The 22,755-nt window shown below is 40.8% G+C and overlaps 2 protein-coding genes across 10 annotated transcripts in view; one reads left to right on the plus strand and one right to left on the minus strand.

Annotated features, from left to right (window-relative positions):
* The window catches only part of DNM1L (dynamin 1 like), a 60,111-nt gene extending 56,871 nt beyond the window's left edge, over nt 1-3,240 (plus strand). For 4 of the 8 annotated variants that reach the window (XM_027541699.1, XM_027541692.1, XM_027541691.1 and 1 more), the window contains 4 exons: nt 1,520-1,696; nt 1,865-1,974; nt 2,104-2,263; nt 2,525-3,240. In XM_027541699.1, the coding sequence (XP_027397500.1) occupies nt 1,520-1,696; nt 1,865-1,974; nt 2,104-2,263; nt 2,525-2,581 (504 nt within the window). In that variant the 3' untranslated portion in view covers nt 2,582-3,240. The remainder of the gene's footprint in view (nt 1-1,519; nt 1,697-1,864; nt 1,975-2,103; nt 2,264-2,524) is intronic. The other 4 variants (XM_027541694.1, XM_027541695.1, XM_027541693.1 and 1 more) reach the window with 1 other exon arrangement.
* On the minus strand, nt 314-15,942 carry YARS2 (tyrosyl-tRNA synthetase 2). 2 transcript variants are annotated; one of them, XR_003511090.1, is made up of 6 exons: nt 15,077-15,942; nt 13,898-14,065; nt 6,816-6,971; nt 6,316-6,486; nt 5,446-5,712; nt 314-1,718 (listed from the first exon to the last, which is right to left on the minus strand). XR_003511090.1 is itself a non-coding variant. In XM_027541700.1 (5 exons), the coding sequence occupies exons 1-5, from the start codon at nt 15,856-15,858 to the stop codon at nt 5,553-5,555; spliced, it is 1,437 nt and encodes a 478-aa protein (XP_027397501.1). In that variant the 5' UTR covers nt 15,859-15,942; the 3' UTR covers nt 3,566-5,552. The 2 variants fall into 2 exon arrangements, 1 of the variants encoding a protein (XP_027397501.1); XM_027541700.1 differs by lacking the exon at nt 314-1,718 and having other exon boundaries at nt 3,566-5,712.
* Nucleotides 15,943-22,755: the final 6,813 nt, after the last annotated feature.

The raw sequence follows: 22,755 nt of genomic DNA on the forward strand, positions 1-22,755 counted from the left end.
TGTAAGTTATTCAGACCCATTCTTATTTTTATTTTTGCCATTCAGCTCTTTTCCTTATTTATTGTCCAGGTTTAAGATTCTGAGCCTCAGATAAAACCTTATAATTAAATGTCTTATCTTCTCTCAGCCCACTGTACTAAGATCTTAAGAGAACCATTTAAATCACTGCTTTTTATTTTACTCATGGCTTCACCTTGAATTTGCTCACTCTCCTTAAGACTTCATATGTAGGTCTATCACTCATGTATAGTTAACAGGCATTTAGAAATACAGTTACTCATTTAAAAAGTAGTATATAAATATTCCACCTATATATTGATAAACATCATCTTTAATACATATTTTAGAGACAAAGTTTGGGCAGTGTTTTGAATCAGAATGATACAAAAAACATTTAACAATTGCTATAACACTGTTAAACTTTAATATAAAGTCATTTTTATTTCTATAATTCTGAATGCCATTTTATCTTCATTTTAGATTGTAAAATCTTAAAGAATATCTAAAAACATGTCTTAAATATTGATAAATTAGTGTTCCCTGTTACCTTAAACAGTCATTTTTCTTTTATAAATCAAGACTAACAGATATCCTAAAAAAGAAGGTGCAAAAGCACTTGTGATTAATGACAACACTAGATTTCTTTTAGCAGATCCTTTCTCATGGGTATAAACATTGAGGGAACTGATGATGTGTTTGTCATATTCAACATTTTAGGCAGCTTAATGTCATTATTGGGCCTGCAGGTGGCTCAGTGATAATCCACCTGCCAATGCAGGAGACGTGGATTTGATCCCTGGGTCGGGAAGATCCTCTGGAGAAGGAAATGGCAACCCACTCCAGTATTCTTGCCTAGAGAATCCCACAGACAGAGGAGCCTGGTGGGCAACGGTCCATGGGGTCACAAAGAGTTGGACATGACTTAACACACACACAAAAGCATGCATGCAAACTCATAGAATCATGAGTGTGTTCTTTTTTCTCTTAATTAAAGGATTCCTACTTTTATCCTGTGACTATAAGGAACATAAACTGACTTGAGAAATATATAAAGTCTTAACTTTTGGAGACATGTTGAACTTTCAGAGAGATCACAGTTCAACAGTGTTTAAAGTTACTTTGAAGAAATAATGTGAATAGCAGTTTTGGCTTTCCTTGTGCTTTTAATGGTGAGTCTTGTTTTAAAGGCTAGCTCATATTTTCTCCACAATCTCTAGTGTTAGAGGTTGGAGAGGAGGAAAAACTTTGAAAAGTTAGCAAGTAATAAAAGAGGAATTTAAGATATCCTGGCCAAGGCCTTGCCAGCAATTTAGAACAGAACCTCTTACTTAGACAGCTCAGGGTTCCAGTTGCACATGCCAGTCACCATCTCTTTCTGACCCTGCTATCTCTAAATAGATTAAACTCCAGATGGGTACTAGATGGGTATTCTCCTTGACGCCTAACAAAAAAAATTAACTTTGTTTAGATAATGCCAGTTTGATATGGTTGGTACAGGTTTGGAACATGTTTATTTCAGGCTGCATCTGGAGGTGGTGGGGTTGGAGATGCTGTTCAAGAACCAACAACAGGCAACTGGAGAGGAATGCTGAAAACTTCAAAAGCTGAGGAGTTACTAGCTGAGGAAAAATCAAAACCAATTCCAATTATGCCAGCCAGTCCACAAAAAGGCCACGCTGTGAATTTGCTGGATGTGGTAAGCTGTAGAATTTGGTAAGCTGTAGAATGATTGAGGACAAAGAACCAAGTTACCAAGAAAGCATTTTAAAAGACAGAAGGAACTGGTATCTCAAAAACGTACTGTTACGTGTTGTCATTTCAAAATGGCACAACGGTAAATTTGTTCTCCCCTCACCCAATTTAGCCAGTTCCTGTTGCACGAAAACTATCTGCCCGTGAACAGCGAGACTGTGAAGTTATTGAACGACTCATCAAATCATATTTTCTTATTGTCAGAAAGAATATTCAAGACAGGTTAGTATTATGTATATAAATCAGACTAGAATACTGCTGGATAATTTCTTAATCGTTTTGAAAATATATGTATTTTTTAAAATTTAGGTTTTTATTCTCAAATAAATGGATTATTTGATTGCTTTGCAGTGTGCCAAAGGCAGTAATGCATTTTTTGGTTAATCATGTGAAAGATACTCTTCAGAGTGAGTTAGTAGGACAGCTATATAAATCATCCTTACTGGATGATCTTCTGACTGAATCCGAGGACATGGCACAGCGTAGGAAAGAAGCAGCTGATATGCTAAAGGTAAACTGGGAATTTTTAAAAAATGTTCTTATTTGGGTTGTAGGTATAAACATTTATTATTTAAAATGGTTGGAGATATATATACATATATAGTCTTTGTATGATGGCTAAATATTACTCTGTTGGCACTTGATTCGATTCAAATTTCAGAGAAGATATGAATCAACCACATATAAAGTGGAGAGATTATCCCATATTAATTCAGATTCTTTGGTATTATAATTTAAACATTTATAATTTTTATCATCTTCTTTAATGCAGGCATTACAAGGAGCCAGTCAAATTATTGCTGAAATCCGAGAGACTCATCTTTGGTGAAGAGAACTATGTAATCCTGAGATTTTGTTGACTTGTTAGTCCTGCCTACTTGAGTAGAATTTTATTTATGAACTCCTGTGTCTTGCAGTGATATGAATCTGCTCATGTGAAGACTGGCTATAAAATGAAAATTGTACTCTGTATTCCAGAACAAATCACACATTTAATCCAAATAATAAATGGCTATTTCTAAAATTTCCTAGTATATATAAAATACATCAAGTCTGTCTTGTGACAGTTTCATTTGAACTTAAAAGGAACCATTAATAGTTCTAGTTGTACAAGCAGTTTGTCTGTGAATAAGATGACCTGTGTGATCTGCTAGTAGTCTTAAAGCTGCTGCCACAGCCCTTCAAGAAGAATGCACCAAGACACCATTTCATAATGACTATGATGCATGCACTATATAAACCGACCTGGCTTTGAAAGAGATGGGTTGACAAGTTACTCACGTAGTCACTGTTCTAATTATCTTTTGATTTAGTTTTATTGAGCTTCTCTGCAACCTTTGATGTGTCTGTAAGAAAGCTGAACACATGAGAGGATCTGTAACACTGACAGTGATGTGATGTGCATAATATGTAGCTACCGTCTTTCCACTTCTGGGTCCACTTTCCCCTGGTGCATTAAAAATTAAAATACCTTTGATCTTACTTAAACTTGGAAGCATGAATTATGTTTTACTGCATTAAGAACAACCATCTAGCCTTGATTATCTAGCAAGACTTGGTCATGACCATTTCCTTTAGTTTTTAGAAGAACTAGTAAATTCTCCTTGGCTTTCAAATATAATAGTAGTAATCCAGTAATCCATCTGTAAATTGGAGCCCACAGACCACACTTCAAGATTCACCTGGAGGAGGGTCTTAGAACCAAATACTGTACTGATTTTAAGTGTATCTTCTTTCTCTACGTTTCTCTAAGGGTTAGTTGGTAATAGTTATTACTTTTGCTTCACACAAACAAAGTAGATTAGAATAAAGGTACGAAAATAATGATGGGGCTTTATTATTCACAGAAAAACATGCTGACAGACACATACTCCTAAACACTCTCAGAGGGTTGGGAGTGAGGTTTAGAACATGAACACATTTTACCAAAATTCCCCAGATTATTCTTGATGTGAATTACATAATAAATTTTAAGATGAATTATATATTGCAGATATTAAATTTATTTTTATGTTATGGCATTTATGAAAAAATACTGGCAGGAACATATGAATGTGTGTTACCTTTAGCTAATGATACTGTACTGAGAAACAACAGGATCAGCAACTGGTCTCAAACATAACAGATTCAGTCTGGTGATACAGGACTATGAATCTGTTTGCAGTACCATCTTATAGAATACATGCTTCCAAAATGTTTATTAGCATACTTTAAAATCACTCTGCCATTATTAAACATCAGTTTTGAAATTATAGCCATCCATGATTCATGTATTTGAGATAGATCAGATGATTACCATTCTAGTCTAACTTTGTTAATTTGTAAAGGGGACAGAACCTTACAATGCACCTTTTTCCAGCAAACTTGAAATTGAAAACATTACCTGCTATGGTAATGCACTTGTTAGTACTACACACCATGTACAAAGAAAAACAGGCAAGATAGGTACAGAAAGAGGAAACCTCCTTTTGTTGGCCCTTAAACCGAGTGAAGTTCTGAAATGTAGAGATGATCTCTGACTTACAATGGATACCTGTATGTTCTTACTTTGTAAATAAAGTTGCTAGTATGAAGTGACATTAAAAACCTTGTCAATAAGTGAATTCTTCCTAACTGTACTCCCAGAGGAGTACATGCAAATCTACTTTGGAACATAGCAATATAGCTTATACTATATAAAAGTTTAATGATTTTTTTCTATTTAGATTTTTATAATTGACTGAGGTTTTATTATAATACATCTCCAGTTTTTTGCATATGAAGATGACTTGCTCCAAATAGTCCAGGTAGTAAATAGCTAGAATTTGAACTCTAAAGCCATGCTTTGCTGCCTGTAAGATTTTCTAGAACAAATCTGATTGTTAACCATTTTGTGTGTATGTGTGTGTTTTACTTGATCTTCAAGTGATCAAATGAAATTAAGGAAATCAAGAAAAATCAATGATCTGATTTTTTAGATGTTGCAAACAGTTCTGGAGAATCAACTTGCCTAAAGAATGTAGAGCTTAATTTGACTAAATCTTGATTCCAGATCCTTTAAATTTGACCTGAAAACTTCCCTTCCTGGAATATCTTTTGATATTCTCATATGTTTGGATATTTTAGTGTATCCACTATTTTATCTTGTTGCCTCTATTTTATCTTGTTGGTTACTTAACTTTTTGGTTCATCTCAAGCTGTAATCTGCTTGGGGACAGAAGTTGAAACTTAAAGACTAATTTAAAAGTTGATAAATTTATAAGACATTGCTACCTTTTTTACTGAGTTAAAACAAGGCTAATGAGTAAATTTAATTTCATGGAAACACATGAATTTTAAACTTTTAAAATTTTAAACACTGAATTATAAACTTTCTGAAAAGTCACGTACTGATTTTTCTTCAAAAAGAAATGATTTGTACTGTAATTCTAATGCTGTCTATGGCTTCCTCTAACTTTTCTCCTTTTTTATAGAATTTGCTTCCTGAACAACAACAAAAAAAATCCAATGATATATTTACCTGATATAAGAGCAAGGACAGGATAGGAAACTTAGCATTTAGTTTTTCATGAAGCATAATTATTAAAAGAGATTAAACCTAGAAATCATGCTTTTCTGTGTTAGTCTTTAAGGATTAGGAAATAAAATATTCCACAAACTTAACCAACCTGTATGAACAATGTATGAACCTGTATGAACAATGAAATTACTCACACTGAGGCCTAGAATATACTCCAGTCTTTGAGTTGCATAAGTGAAGATATAAGTTTGTATATCTTGATAATGAATGATGGATGTTTCAACACCAGAAGGGTTTTTCATCATAGCCGAAGCCATTTTATAATGTAGAAGTTCCTTTTTCCTATTTTAAGTAATGAAAGTCCATTCTTAAGAATATGTTGTCCAACAACTAAAACACTCTCAGGATTTGTTACTTGTCTGTGATTTATACTGACTCCACCTTCTGTAATCATCCGATACCTAAAAATAGAAATGTTTAGTAACTAGATAAATCTAATCATTGTTGACCACTCCCAACAATACACATATATCATTATTTCATTTAAATTTCAAAGGCTAATTGAAACCATTTAGCACTGAATTGTTACCTTCGTATTTGCTAGATTGTGCCTCCCCTTTAGTTCTTCTAAAGGAACAGATGGAATAAATTCAACTAAAATTTTAAAACAGGCTGAGCAACCCCCCTATGCCCCTCAAATAAGATGATACAGACTGAGTATGAGAGGCTGTGTGAATCTGTATACTTAGGGCCTCTGATCTTGTGATCTTCTCAAACTGACTATCCCTGAGCCAACTGATCCCAGTGTATTTATACAATTGTGGTTCCTTAAACCAATTCTCTAATGCTGGAGAAAAAACTTACCAGGTTGGACTTCATAAGAGAGTACAGTAATACTGTACAGAAAATTTAAGTTATTTTCAGCAATAAGTACTCTCAGTTTTCACTTTATTCTCAGACTAACCTAACATCTATAAGGAATGAGATGCCATTATCAGGAAAACACCATCTCTGGAAACATGCTGTGAAATATAACTTTGAACCTAAAAGTTAAATAACCTTACCCTCGGGGACCATCTGGAATGGCATTTGCTTTGCGGCACGTATCTAGGACGCTTGTTCCAGGGTCAAGAACTAATTCAGAAAATGAAGCTTCTTTAAACAATTCTTTTAACTCTTGATCAGACATGACTTCCAGCGCATCTATGCTGCTGTGATAAAGGGCTTGTGTACACCTGGAAAACATGTTTTGAGAACCACATCATGTTGACAGCTTATACAGACACGTGTTCTACTACCCAATAACCAATTATGAAGTACCCATTATATTCCAGATGGGAAGTTTTTCAAACAGCAACATTCATCTTGTATAATTTATAAGCTTAATTCAGGACAATCTTTTTTCCTAGTAAATGAAGACTAGTATTTTAAACTATTCATTTACTGTCAGTGGTTAACACTGACAGTCCTTGTTAGTGGTAAAAGGTAACTCTAAAACAGTGGCTCCAAATGTTCTGCAGTCTCTTAACTAATTAATCAAGTGATCTTTATTCTACAAGGTCACCTTTTAGCAGAGGCCAGCCCTTCTTGTCCATGAACAAGCTTTGTTACTTCCGCAGCAAGTCGCTTCTGAGGACCCCGCTTTTCTGGCTCTTTGACATGCAGCTGCATGATGTGGTCAATCTCTGGAAGAGGCAGAAAAGTGAAGAGCTTCAGGTATCTTTGGGGTGAAAAAAACAAAAAAAGCCTGTTAGAGTTATATAACATACCTAGTTTTTGTCTCCCCCCTCTATTTTAGATTATGGAATAAACATGCAGAAATGTACCAAAAATATGACAATAATACAACATCACCCTGATTGAAGATTCAATTTTGCCATCTTTGTTTCAGATACTTCCTTTTTAAAAGCAATAGTCTAGATATAGATGACCCCATCCCCATCATATATATTCTTCTTGCTCCAGAGACATCATCAAAAATGCTCAGCTGGATGACTCACAAGCTGGAATCAAGATTGCTGGGAGAAATAACAACCTCAGCTATGCAGATGATACCACCCTAATGGCAGAAAGTGAAGAGGAACTAAAGAGCTTGATGAGGGTGAAAAAGGAGAGTAAAGAAGCTGGCTTAAAACTCAGATTTCAAAAAATGAAGATCATGGCACCTGGTCCCATCAGATAGATGTGGAAACAATGGAAACAGTGATAAACTATCTTCTTGGGCTCCAGAATCACTGCAGATGGTGACTGCAGCCATGAAGTTTAAAAGACACTTGCTCCTTGGAAGAAAAGCTATGATAGTGTATTAAACCTAGATAGCGTATTAAAAAGCAAAGACGTCACTTGCCCACAAAAATCTGTATAGTCAAAGCTGTGGTTTTTCTAGTAGTCATGTATGGCTGTTGAGAGTTGGACCATAAAGAAGGCTAAGCACAGAAGAATTGATACTTTGAAACTGTGGTGCTGGAGAAGACTCTTGAGAGTCCCTTGGACAGAAAGGAGATCAAACCAGTCAATCCTAAAGGAAAACACTGAATATTCATTGGAAGGACTGATGCTGAGGCTCCAATACCTGATGCAAAGAGCAAACTCATTGGAAAAGACCCTGATGTTGGGAAAGATTGAGGGCAGGAGGAGAAGGAGGCAACAGAGGATGAGATGGTAGGATGGCATCACTGACTCAATGGACCTAAGTCTGAGCAAACTCCAGGAGATAGTGAAGGGCAGGAAAGCCTGGCATGCTACATTCAGAGGGCTGCAGAGTCAGACACGACTTTGCAACTGAACAATAACAGATACACAACAGTGCTCCTAGCCAAGGAAGCACAATTGTATCACGTCCCCTCACCCTTCAAGGCAACCACTCTCCCAACTTTGATGGTAGTCACTACCTTGTTTATATTTTTACCATCTCAGTATGCCTCCCTAAACAGCGTCACTTAGTTTTGCCTCTTTTTAGACTTTATATAAACAGAATCACTACTCTGGCACATCAGATTTCCTTGGTGGCTCAGATGGTAAAGTGTTTGCCTACAATGCGGGAGACCTGGGTTTGATCCTTGGGTCAGGAAGATCCTCTGGAGAAAGAAATGGCAACCCACTCCAGTACTCTTGCCTGGAAAATCCCATGGACAGAAGAGCCTGGTAGGCTACAGTCCACGGGGTCGCAAAGAGTTGGACACGACTGAGTGACTTCACTCACTGGCTTGTCATGATGTTGGCAATGCACCCATGTTGCTGTGTGTGCAGCTGCTGAATACAGCATTCCACATTAAAGATAGTTCACAATGTATTTATTTTGGTGTGGATATTTTGTGTTGTTCCTACTCCTGGACAGTAGTTAATGGTGCTGCTATGACTATTCCCATGTATTTCTCTTGGTGCACTAATCTGTCAGGGATGTGCCCAGGGGAGGGACAGCTGGTATTAACACAAGTCATAAATGTATTCTACTGAGTAGGTACAGCTACATATTTTTCCAAGTGGTTCTATATGTATAATGTAAGTGCTTGACGTTAAGCTTCTCACTGCTTAATGCCAAAGTATCCATTTCAAAGACACTGATCTCAAATAAACAACTGCCAATTGTATGTCATCAGTTCAGTCGCTCAGTCGTGTCCGACTTTGCAACCCCGTGAACCACAGCACGCCAGGCCTCCCTGTCCATCACCAATTCCCAGAGTTCACCCACCAACTAGGTAAGGAACTAGGCTACCCCTACTGATGAAAATCCCCTTTAGAAAACCCTGGGTAACTGAGATAACTGACTGCCTGAATGACCCCTCTCCAGCCTTCCCACTCCCTGTTTTCCCTGTTTTAAATTAGCCAGTGAAGAGTGAACCTGCGGAATCCTAGTCACCCCAATAAAGGCAGAGCCCTGGGTGGGTCCTCCCTCCCTTTCTATCCTTGACTCACTGTGTGCCTGTGCCCTTTGGAAACTAAGTAATACATTTTATTTTTTAAGGTTCCCTGATGATTGTTGCTGAGGCGTGTCTTATAGTCATAAGGACCACAAGTCTAGTCTAGTCACAAGTTTGACTCTGGCCAAGGAGAAGGCAGTGGCACCCCACTCCAGTACTCTTGCTTGGAAAATCCCATGGGTGGAGGAGCCTGGTAGGGTACAGTCCATGGGGTCGCTAGGAGTTGGACACGACTGAGCGACTTCACCTTCACTTTTCACTTTCACGCATTGGAGAAGGAAATGGCAACCCACTCCAGTGTTCTTGCCTGGAGAATCCCAGGGATGGCGGAGCCTGGTGGGCTGCCGTCTATGGGGTCGCACAGAGTCAGACACGACTGAAGTGACTTAGCAGTAGCAGCAAGGAAATGTCTGTGGGGGCTCCAACAAGTAGTATGGGCCCAGGTGAGGGCCACCCCCTACCCACTACCAAGCATTTCTAGCTGACGTAACACTACCAACAGGTTGAGGCCCACATAACTGGCAAAGGTATAGTTGGCAGGACTGCATGACTGCCGTTTAGCTTTGACTAGTTTACTAGCTGGCTAACCCAGATGGATAACATGTTTGCAAGGGTAGCAATGTATGCTGGAGGTCCATAATGCTATTACGTCTTTTGCATATTGCCTCATGTTACCTCAGTATTCATCCCAAAATGTCACTGCTGCCACAATTCAACAATATCTGCAGTATTGTGATCAACAATCAAAGTCATATCCTCTAATGAGATGATGAGACCACCAATTATAAAAGCCTTGATTGACTAATGTACATGAAGGTCCTTCACATCTCAGGGTAAGGAGAGCTAAAGAGGGTGGAATGGATCCCAAGGCTATTATCACTGCCCAACCTGAGGCTCTGAGTGCAAGGCAAAGACAAGGATACTCACATATATAAGGAGGAAAGAGACCTGCCCCGTGAGTGGGTCATACTGGGACTACACTTCCTAACTTGGATGAATGGAACAACCCTACAACAGAAAAATAGCAGAGCAAAGAAAGGGAAATACAGCTAAGGCGTGCTGTTCCTCTGTCCCCCAAACCCAATGGGATACCATGGGTTCAGTATCTGGTGTGATGTTGAACAATGGATAAATATAAATGCTCAGAACATCTTGTGCCAATGGCTTGTAAGACCCCTGAGGAGGTACAGCAGCTCCTTGATAGATCAGAACCCCTATGGAGGTTTCCTGGGTGTTGCTTATTGCTGCTATGTACCTATATGCCAAGGCTCTAGTGTTATGCTCCAGAGGCTGAGGGCTTTCCCAAAGACCCTGTGGTAACCTGCCATTGGAGGGAGAGCCCAGTCCTGGGGAGGATGACTGCGACACCCTGAAAAGGGAGGCAGCCACCTATGAAGAAGGCTCATGAGGATGTCTTCCACAAACTTTCTGGTGACGACATGTAAGATTATGAGAATCAGGAAGTAAAAACAGATCAGACATTACACCTTAACTGAAATTCTGTGCATAAGGAAGAAAAGGAAGGAGTTGATTGGCAATTTTAGGTTTTTAGAACCTAAATTGTTACTCATGGCTGCTGAAATGCATCAGCTGGCTGGTATCTAAAGATCCTAAAATCTACAACCTTCTCAGAGATCTATCTGTCCAGGATATATGTTTCCTTCCTCTAAGAAACCAAAGATCTTGAGTCCCCTCAGATTTCCCCTGAATGGGACAGAATAAAGCAACATGCCTCATAAGATACCCCTACCACCACTGGAAAGGCTGACAGGGTTATAGGCTTCCAGTGAGGATGAAGAGGGAGAAGAAAGGAAGGCAGATGATCCTAGACCCACCAGTATTTGTACCAGGGCCCTCCCTTGCCTCATCTGGACATTTACTGCCTGACTGGGCCCATCCTTCCACCACAGTGATTACTGCTAAAGGCCTATCTCCTGCTGTGCAAAACTGGCATGGTCCAATTGGTTTATCATTTCTATGACCAGAGTGACTTAAATGACCCCCTCCTCATTCTAACCTTGAGTCTCTTTGACCCTAAGTCCAGAGAATTCTTTTTACAAGGTGCTCTGTCTAATCATGGCGTAATGCTTGTGCATTTTACTGGGTCTGTCAAAACCATTCAAAGGGCACTGGAAAGCACTGACAGGGTTCCTAGACATGGAGGAAATCACTCATCATTAAACCGCCAGTACACTCAGGTACGTGTACTAGGCCTTTTCATGTTCTGGAGGCAACACATCCCTCACCTCTTACCAATTCTTTGCCACAGTCACATGCAAGGCGCCACCTTTCACTGAGGCGAGCCCAACAATACATTTGGGAAGCTGCCCAGCAGGCAGGCCAATGAGCCTTACCTTTAGTCCCATCTGGCTCCACATTCCAAGTCAGTACTTGACCATATCTGATTATGTCTCCTTGGAGTCTGGACCAAATATAAGTCTACTTGATTTCCTATGGATTTTGGATTAAGTGGCTAACCCCAAAGGATTCTACCAGGATCTTTTAGAAACTGAGGCCCTAAACAGCCCCCAACCAATACAACCACCTAATGCCCTGGGTTAGAGATGCCTCCTTGGTAAAATTAAAATGGTACCTTCAGGAGAGGGCTAACCTGGATATCAAAGCCTTTAAAAATTACAGGAGAATGCAGCTTCCCTCATGATCAGCTTCTTGCCTAACAGTCTTTTGGAGTTGGTAATGGTGCTCCTGCTGCTTGGAGAGTCCCTTGGGACCAACTGTCTGAGATGGACAGGGAGTCCATATTCTTAACCAATGACAGCACCACCACTGTATGTATGCACTGCAGCTAGCTGGAGGACTGCAGCATTCCCCCTGGTCTCAGGGGCCTCTCTAGCTGAAGAAGGCAGTCCTGACTCAGCCCAGCTGGCAGAACTTGTAGCTGTTCACTTAGCCCTTGAAAGTGTAAGTCGCTCAGTCACGTTCAGCTCTTTGCAACCCCATGGACTATGCAGTCCATGGAATTCTCCAAGCCTGAAGACTAGAGCTGTTCCCTTCTCCAGGGGATCTTCCCAACACAGGGATCGAACCCAGGTCTCCTGCATTGCAGGTGTTCTTTACCAGCTGAGCCGCCAGGGAAGCCCTTAGTAAGCCAAAAAAAGAGAATGTTGGCAGATCTACATTTTCATAGACTCCTGGGCTACTGCTAATGACCTCGTGGTTTGGTCTGGCCAATGGCTAAGGGACAATTTTCTCATATAAGACAAGCCCATTTGGCCCAAACCTGGAAGGAGTCCCTAGTTCCTATCATTGCTACTCAGGTTTCTGTTCAGACTACCTGCTCTGTGTGTGAGTGCTAAGTCATTTCAGTAGTGTCTGACTCTTTGCAACCCTATGGACTGTAGCCCACCACTTTCCTCTGTCTAAGGGATTCTCCTGGCAAGAATACTAGCACCACCTGCTCTATGCTGGAAGCCATTTCAACAGTACTGCAGACTGTTGCAGTACTAAGCCCACCACACTCTACCCAGCACACACTACCAGCTCAAAAAAATGGGCTCTCAATTCCTTGGGTCACTAAGGAATTCAGGCCTTAACAGCTTGGGCTCTACTGAGCAGACTCACCATCATCTTCTTAGCAACAGCCAAAGTTGTAACAGATGATTGTAGTCTCTGTTCCCAAACCAATGGAGGATATTCAGATGGGGACATATTCCCTGGGGAGACCAACCATGTTCCCATTGGCAGTTAATTTCACTGACCACTTCCCTTTTCTCCTGGGGCCTCCAGATATGCCTTTACAGTCATGGGACTTCTCTGGATGATGCAAATCTCTTGCCTCAGTAAATTTATTTTTGTTCCCTTTGGATTGCCAGGCATTACTGACTCTGACCCACTTTACCTCTCCAGAGACTAAACAATGGGCTTTCCAACATAATATTTTTTGGAATTTCCATCTAGGTTATAGCCCCAGGCATCTGGCCTCACTGAGCACCATCAACTTCCTTAAAGGGATACTCCTGAAATTACTCTCAGGCAATTGGTCCCCAAAATGGACCAAACTCTTGCTCCAGACCCTCATCTTGCTTAATTCTCACCTCTTGGGCCTTCACATCCTATATACCAACTATTATACACTCACCCAAATCTCACTGTTGGTCCCCTCTGGCAATCCTTAAGATACGCTGAGAGAACTTTGTTTTCCTACTCAATAGTGGTTTTTCATGTTCTGTAGTAAAGTCTTAGATATTTAAAAAATTAAAGAATTATTCCTAAATTATTTTTGGTGATCATTATGTCAGATGGCATTTTTGGGGAAAAATTCATTTTCTTTGTTGCAGGTGTATTTCTCATTAATTTATATTCTTCCAAGAGTTTGACATATTATGAAACAATGAGAAAAATCACTTAAAAAAAGGATCTTCTTTTATGTTAAAAAAAGGAGCTTTAGAGACAATGGTAAAATAAAAGTCACGTTTATGATGAAAGGAGTAAAAAACTAGAATATGAACGCAATAACCCTGCTAGATACAGATCACAAACTTGGCTCTAACCTTTTTAGCACCCACAGTAGTTTTCTGCTTTAACCAACAGTGTTTAACTACAGTGTTACAGTGATGTACTGCCTTAAATAGAATCTATGTTAAAATAAACAAAAAACCCAAAAAACTATGAAGGGATGAAGGGTGCAGAGAGAGTCAATGACTAAAATTGTATCATGAGGTTAATGAACTTAATTTTTCTCAGCACACAATTATTAAGAACTCACCTTTCTACCAAATCATCTTGTTGCCTGAGAAAAAACTGATACAATTCAAATGGAGATGTCTTATCTCTGTTTAGCCAAACAGCATTGCCAGCAGACTTGCCCAGTTTCGCTCCAGTTGTACTTGTAATTAGAGGAACAGAGATTCCAAACACATCTTCTCCAGTCAACCTATGCATAAAGAATAACTTTATTATGTGCTTCAAGCTCAAGTGGTGGCAGGTTCTGCTAATTATTCTGATTTCAGTGTGGTTTTTTTGTTCTAAGAAACCTTCCTTAACCTTCTAAACCAGGATTCTTGTCCATCTTTCTGCTTTCACAGCACCCTATTTTGACATTTGTCATTCTGAACTGCAACTGAACCAGTGACTCTGGGCAAGCCAAGGGGAAATGCCACATAATTGGGGCCTAGAAATTTTTAAAGGTTGGGTGGGAAGAGAAGAGAAAAAACTAGGTAAAGGTGTGGTCAGGTAGAGACACTAAAAGAGGTATTTTAAAGGATTTTTAAAATGAGTAGCATATGAGCTGGCCCTGTATTTCATCTCCCTCTAGAAAATGCCATTAAAGATATATTATTCACAAATATTTGGTGTTGAAAAAATTTTTTTCTCGATGCCAACCGGTGACTAACACTTAGCTTCAAGGAAGGTGCAGAGCAAAAGCAGAAACTATTCAAGGTGGTCCAGTCACGGTCAGGTTACAAACAGTCTTTCAAATTAGAAACACAGAAAAGCTTCTTAGAAGCAGCAAACAGATACAATCTGAATCCTGGCTGCTGCTGCTGCTAAGTCGCTTCAGTCGTGTCCGACTCTGTGCGACCCCATAGACGGCAGCCCACCAGGCTCCCCCGTCCCTGGGATTCTCCAGGCAAGAACACTGGAGTGGGTTGCCATTTCCTTCTCCAATGCATGAAAGTGAAAAGTGAAAGTGAAGTTGTTCAGTAGTGTCTGACTAGTGGGCTCTATTTCCTTCAGAGCTCTAGAATATATCCCATACCTAATATCATTAATTCAGCACTTTAGTTCTCATTAGCCAGTGACATAAAATTAACCCCATCAGACTCTTAGGGGAAATAAAAGGGCTGAAACAAAGGGCGTCACTCCACAATACTGACAGTGCATTACAGGCTATTTGTGTGTAACTTATTTGACCTGAGATTTCTCCCGGCCTACAGGCGCTTACTTGTGGATGAACTCGTATCCAGACATGATATTGCCCAGCTGATCTGATCCACCCAGCTGGACACGGCATCCATAATGCTGGAACAGGTAGTAGAAATCATAGGCCTGGAGCACCTGGTATAAAAACTCGGCCAAACTCATGCCTTCGGAGCTCTTGAGCCGAGTCTGCACACTCAGCCTGCTTAGCAGCGTTCCCATGCGGAAGTGGCCACCCACTGCCGCTAGGAAGTTCACCAGGTCCTGCTTCTGGTACCACGCCGAATTGTCCAGCACGGTGAAGCTGCCCCAGGTCCGCCCATTTGCAAAGAGCTGCTGGTGATTAGCAGCCAGGGCCTTTAGCCCTTGACTCAGGGCACGGGCGTTGCTTTGCACGCGCTCCGCATCCAGCGCCTCGCGCTCCTTGGTACGACCGCTTGGGTCTCCCAGGCGCGCCGTGGCACCTCCCACCAGCGCGATCACGTTGTGGCCCGCTCGCTGGAAATGAAAAAGGCCCAAAAGCGCCAGCAGATGCCCGACATGAAGCGAGTCGGCCGTGGGGTCGAAGCCGCAGTAGATGGTCTGGGGAAATTTCCCTCCCGTGCCGCGGTCGAAGAGCTCTGGGAGCTCTGTCTTTGTACCCTTCTCGGGGAAGAATTCCTTGAACAGACCCCGAGCCTTCTGCACCGCCAGCAACCCCTGAGCGGCCGAGTGGGCCTCACGCAGCCCCAAGGGCAAGACTCCTGACAGGGCCTGGGTACCAAGCCACTGGCTCCGAGAAATGCACCGCAACATGGGCGCCGCCATCTTGGCGGCGGCACGAAAGGAATGCTGGGACCTTAGAGGCCCACCTCACCCCTCAGTTGCCGCCTCTTGAAATTTCTACAGAATTTGTCGGTGTGTTTCTGCGCATGCCCAGCTGAGGCAGTTCTGACTTCCTGGGTGGGGTTTCGGCCAAAAGTCGGGTAACCGTAAGTTCCGTAGAACTTATTTTCCTCCTTGGTAACGTGGAGGTGTTTATAATAGTTCCTACTTCAGAGAGCTGATGAGTATTAAGAATTAAGACTTGAGAGTTCTAAAATATTATTTTTTGTTTAAACTTAAATTACCGTTTTCTTGTCACCTAGGAAAAGTCGTGATGCTTTGAAATCTTGGTCCTATGCAAAAATTTTTTCACAGAGGTTGTGAGAGATTAGGAATCGGTTTAACCTCATGAAGAAATACTGAGGTGGCTTGGAGATGCAATCAGTTTCCTAATGCTGATTCCCAAAAGGATGGGAACACTTCAGTCACCAGTATTTATTAGCTTCTCCAGGAGGTGGCAGTCTCGTCTAAGCTATCAGTTCAGTTCAGTCGCTCAGTCGTGTCCGACTCTTGGGACCCCATTGAATTAAATGCAAAAGGCCCTGTTTAATTCATTTACTTCAATTACAGGTAACCAAGTGGGGCATAGACTTTATTTTTCTGGGTTCCAAAATCACTACAGATGGTGACTGCAGCCATGAAATTAAAAGACGCTTACTCCTTGGAAGGAAAGTTATGAGCAACCTAGATAGCATATTCAAAAGCAGAGACATTACTTTGCCAACAAAGGTTCGTCTAGTCAAGGCTATGGTTTTTCCTGTGGTCATGTATGGATGTGAGAGCTGGACTGTGAAGAAGGCTGAGCGCCGAAGAATTGATGCTTTTGAACTGTGGTGTTGGAGAAGACTCTTGAGAGTCCCTTGGACTGCAAGGAGATCCAACCAGTCCATTCTGAAGGAGATCAGCCCTGGGATTTCTTTGGAAGGAATGATGCTAAAGCTGAAACTCCAGTACTTTGGCCATCTCATTCGAAGAGTTGACTCATTGGAAAAGACTCAGATGCTGGGAGGGATTGGGGGCAGAAGGAGAAGGGGACGACAGAGGATGAGATGGCTGGATGGCATCACTGACTCGATGGCCGTGAGTCTGAGTGAACTCCGGGAGTTGGTGATGGACAGGGAGGCCTGGCGTGCTGCGATTCATGGGGTCGCAAAGAGTCGGACACGACTGAGCGACTGATCTGATCTGAAGTGGGGCACAGCTTTGGCATCTGAGTGCTCAGTCGTGTCAGACTCGTTACAACCCCCATGAACTGTAGCCCGCCAATCTCCTCTGTCCGTGGAATTGGAATGGGTTGCCATTTTCTCCTCCAGGGGATCCTCCAGACCCAGGGATGGAACCCGCTTTTGCTGCATTGCAGGCAGATTCTTTACCACTGAGCCATATGAAATTCAAATTAGTAATCACATTGCCACAGTAATAACCAGGTGCTATCAGTCCTCTCTGGGCTAGGAATGGGCCTCTCACTGGCAGCTGGCTGGCAGAGATCCAAGTCCAAAACTGCCGCATATTTTTTAAAATTTTTATTTGTTTATTATTTTTGGCTGCATTGAGTCTTTGTTGCTGTGTATGGTGTTTCTCTGGGGATTCCCAGGTGGCTTAGTGGTAGAGTCTGCCTGCTGATGCAGGAAATGCCAGTTTGACTCCTGAGTCAGGGAGATTCCCTGGAAGAAGAAATGGCATCCCACTCCAGCTTTCTTGCCTGGAAAATCCCACGGACAGAGGAGCCTGATGGGCTGAAGTCCACGGGGTTGTAGAGTGGGACATGACTAAGCAACTGAACACAGAGCACAGGGGCTTTCTCTAGTTGCTGCAAGTAGGCGCTACACTTCGTTATGGCACGAGGGTTTCTCACTGCGATGGCTTCTCTTGTTGCAGAGCTCTAGAGCTGCCAGGCTTCATTAGTTGCAGGAGCGGGGCACAGTAGTTGCAGTACTTGGTCTCTACAGTATCTGTGGTGTGTGGCCTTAGCTGCTTTGTGGCATGTGGTTCTGAACCTGTGTCCCCTGCTCTGTCAGGTGGACTCTTAAACACGGCCAACAGGGAATTCCCAAACTCCATTTTAGCGTCTTATTTCTGGGACCACTTTCAATGTTAACTCTTAAATCGAGTTACCTGGGAAAGAGACTCCAATGGGAGATTTATGTGCATAATTACTGGGAACAACATCTGTACTGGAAAGATGGAAGCAGAGGGAGAAGCTGATTTGTGAACACATTGCCGTGGAGGCCACAGGCAATCCCCATAGGGGCTCTGGATCTGGGGTTTCCTTTCAGTGTCAACCTGAATATAGGCAAGGGGGCGTGTTTTTGTACCCTGTTTTTGACCATTCCTTAAAGGTGGGATGCCCCTGGGCAAACCTTTGGCAGAGAGTGAGATGCAGAAGAGGACTCAGATATGAGCCGTCAGCAACCAGTACTCTCAGCAGCTGGGAGATGAAGTGCCTTGCTCCTGATACAGGCATGTGGCCATGCTCCAAACCGTTCTTAGAGGACCTTTTGCAGTTCTTAATGTTATAAAGTCATTTAACAAAATGATATCTTATTTTAAAAAATTTGTTTATGTATGTATGTAATTATCAGTGAAGTGAGTTTCATGAGAAATTTCATGAGAAATTTTAAAGAGTAATTTTGATAGGGTTTCATCAGGCTATGTAACATAACCCCAAATCCCATAATTTTCTTCCCCAAAGCACATAAACTGAATGTTTCTATTTAATATTAGCAAGGGCCAAATTGAATCTTGATAATGAAAATGAAGACACAGCAATATTTTCCTCAAGAAAATGAACATTTGAAGAGAAAAACATTTCTTTAAAAAAAGTTTATTTGGAAAAGCCAGTCTAGGTTTTGTATCTATACATTCATTCTGTTACCAGGTTCAAAAAATATTTGCAGTTCCATCTGGTGCTGAAGAAAACAAGCAGAGTGTGTTCTAGCTTTCATGTTGTTATTCAACATATCTTAATATTTGCCATCATAACCAATTTTGCTACATTCCTATTTCATACCACTTTGATCAGGGATATATATTTCAGTATGTGTAGCAGGACATTTTCCTGAGCACATGTCATAGTATATTTTTAGAATTTTTAGTACCTAACACACAGGAAGATTTGAACATTTTCAAAGGAGTGTCTTTCATTCTTGAGGTTTCTGGTTAATATGAAAGATTTGAACTTTTTCAAAGGAGTGTCTTTCATTCTTGAGGTTTCTGGTTAATATGACTTTTACAGGTATGTTAGTAATTTTATATGAGGAAGTATGACTTCATGTTATGGTTAAATTAGTCACTTAAAGAAATCATACTTCTTACAGAACTATGTTCCTATTTCACCTTACTTGATGACATGCTTAAAGGAGAACTTTTGTAGATGGTGAGAAACAGAAAAATCTTATTGGAGGTTAGAATTTATTATCTAATTTATTATTGGGCCTTTATAGATTTGAGTTTTGTATTTTTAAATTGAGTTGTGTTTTATGAACATGTAGTGAAATCTGGTACAGAAGGTAGTATCAGAACAAGTCTATTGAGACTTGACAGTGGCTCAATGACAGCAAGTTATTTCCTTTTATAATTTGTCTTCGTGTAATAGGAAAAGTGAAACTTTGTCCAAAAATGGAAGCAATTGAGGAAGGTGGGACTCTTTAGTCTTTGGAATTATATACATGACTAAAGTTTTATGAAACTGGAACTTGAGCTTGGGATAAGTAAAGGTGCACAAGTTATTTCTTGCTGTTTTTATTAGTTTTGAAAGTGAACGAACAGTGTTAAAAAAAAATTTTAGAAAATATGGTTTATCTCAACTGTGGTAACTTTAGGTTAGCTGACTTTGGATTAGTGGGACATCTATTTCACAATTACTCTTTCCTGAAACAAAATGCCATATAAATATTCATTTTGAAAGAATCTTTGTTTTATATGGTTTGATTTTAAAAATGTAAACAATTATAAATATAAGAGCATTTAAAAAACACAAATAATACAGATTAATCATGTTTAACTAGTCTCTCACAAGTTATGCCCACAGTTTAAAGTTAGGCATGCATGCATGCTAAGTCACTTCAGTTGTGTTTGACTCTTTGCTACCCTGTGGACTATAGCCCACCAGGCACCTCTGTCCAGGGGATTCTCCAGGCAAGAATACTGGAATGGGTTGAGATCCCTCCTCCTGAGGATCTTTCTGACTTAGGGATTGAACCCATGTCTCTTAGGTCTCCTGCATTGGCAGGTGCATTACCACTAGTGCCACTAACTGTAAGGGGAAGCCCTTAAAGTTAGGCAGTCCTACACAATTCTGAAGTGTATGTCTGGAGCATGGTGCAAATTACAGCAGAGACCTGCTTGGGGCTGAAATATGAACTAATCCAGAGGTTACAGGAAAATGATGGCAGAAAGGAGTCTGAGAGTTCTGGTCATTAAAATCACTATAAAATGTTGTTCTTATTTGTGTTTCCATTTTTCTCCTGGAGATTAGAAGTATAGGTTTGTTCTGGAACATACGTGGTAACACAGGATGCAAAGCAGTGATTAGGAATAAGAAATAGAAATTGTAAAGTATTTGGTGATGGTCTTCCTTCCAAATAAATTATTTCCATGGTATTTCTAATTAATGAATCAATCTGCCTCATAATTTCATCCTTTCTCATGGCTTCACTGTTGCTAATCTTGAAACACCATAAATCCTAAAGAACCGTCCTGCTCTGCCCACCCTTACCTACACGCCAATCCTTCCCCTTTCATTCCAAACGAATTCCTTCCACAAAGTTTCTTTGCATTAGTGGGATAAGAGAGAGATGTTTTTACTATCCAAGTTTCCATGTCTCTTAAAATATATTAAAATGTGAAATTAATAATGCTCATTGTCCTCACAAAAAGGCCATTAAACTTAATTAAAAGTACAAATTTATGTAGGTCAAGTGCCTTGAAAGCTAGTCTATATCCTTTTATTGAAGTAGCTCTGATGCTTTTTGAGTTGGTGGTTGTCTTAACATCCATACATTTTCCAGAAGAGATTAGTTTCTTTATGCTGTTCATTGAAGAAGGATATTAGACCAAAAAACAAACCCGAAGAACCTGTTACTGAATGTGAAGTTTCTTTCTGTACTTGAGTTTAAAGAAGGACACAAACAACTGTTCATTCTTTGTTTTATGCTACTTTTGTAGTCAGTGGATTAACCTGTAGGACTTACAGTTGCTCTAAGTATATGCACCTGGTCCCATACCAATGTGGCTGGATAGTATTTTGAGATATTTATGTTGGTTTTTTTTTAATCCTTCATTTTCCACTTTCCATTTTATCCATTTAACCTGATAGAAGTTTGTGTGTGTTAGTACCTGGGGAAGTCAGGGAGGAATGCAAAATAAATCTGGAATTTTTGTGGCTTTTATTTCCAAAAGTCAGAAACCTAGAGATAGGCTATTGTTTAAGGAAATAAACTTAGAGAAACAGATAGGAATCTTCATATTAAGGAGGGCCTCCATCCTGGGTGGGAGAGCCCAGCTGGTTGGCCCTGTTTGCAAGAGGAACTGTGCATTTCTTCTTGACCTCAAAGAGATGGTCTTGATGTACCTTCAGGCCTGAGGTTCCTGGCAGGGTAGTGCCTTACCACTGACTGGACGCCTCAGAGAGCCACTGTGGGCTTGGCCAACAAGGTTGGCTAGCGTGATCAGAATAGGTAATAAATTATCATCTCCTGGGAATCATTAAGGATGATCGAATTTTGACAAAAACCTGGAAGGAGGAAGAAGGGAGCCCAGTGATGATGGAAAAGCAATTTCCCACTATTTTAATGGGTTAAGGACTAAGAAGTTAGTTCATTCACTTAATACATTTTTATTAAAAGTACTCACTGTTCTAATGGCTTAGACACATTTGTGAACCAAAGGAGGTTCCCTGCTCTAATGGAGATAAAACTGCTTATGGAGTTACATTTCTCTGAGCAGTGCTTTTCTTCAGCAACACCCTTTGTCTGACACAGAATCCTTTTCCAGCTATGAATCTTGGAGCACAGAGGGACAGAGAATGTTGTCGTTGTTGTTCGTTGTGTCCAACTCTTTGCGACCCCCATGGACGATAGCATGCCAGGCTCCTTTGTCCTCCACTAAGGAGAGGGACTGACTGCCAGGTTGTTTCAGGAGCATTTGGGTTACGATGGGGCTGCGAGAGAGAAGCATTATGGATAATATGACAGGAGAAGGACATCCCCGGTGGAAGATTGGTGATAAAAGGCATAGAGTTAAAGGGACTTGCGGCTGACGAATTCAAACTTTTCTTCCCCTTTTGATCTGCAATGATGTCTTCCTTCACAATTGCTGCACTAAATTTTTTTCCCCCAGGAAACTCTTTCCCCACCACCCTTCTTTTCTGCTGTGAGTTTGGTGGTAGCTGGTGCTATCACCAAATGTTCACATCAATATTTTGCTTCTTCAGGCTTGATTAGCAAGCCATCAGTTCAGTTCAATTCAGTTCAGTTGCTCAGTTGTGTCCGACTCTTTGTGACCCCACGAATTGCAGCATGCCAGGCCTCCCTGTCCATCACCAACTTCCGGAGTTCACTCAAACTCACGTCCATCGAGTCGGTGATGCCCTCCAGCCATCGCATCCTTTGTCATCCCCTTTTCCTCCTGCCCTCAATCTCTCCCAGCATCAGAGTCTTTTCCAATGAGTCAACTCTTCGCATGAGGTGGCCATAGGAGCTGCTTATTTGTTTGACAATGTGGTGAGCAAAATGAGTTTGGCTCCTAGAAACGGAATCTTGGAGATACCAGTTATGATTGTATTTTGATGAGCTTATGCAAAAAAGAAAGTCTTCAGGCAAGATAATTGTAGAATTTTCC

This window comes from Bos indicus x Bos taurus, chromosome 5 (assembly GCF_003369695.1).
Source record: "Bos indicus x Bos taurus breed Angus x Brahman F1 hybrid chromosome 5, Bos_hybrid_MaternalHap_v2.0, whole genome shotgun sequence".
Lineage (NCBI taxonomy): Eukaryota > Metazoa > Chordata > Mammalia > Artiodactyla > Bovidae > Bos > Bos indicus x Bos taurus.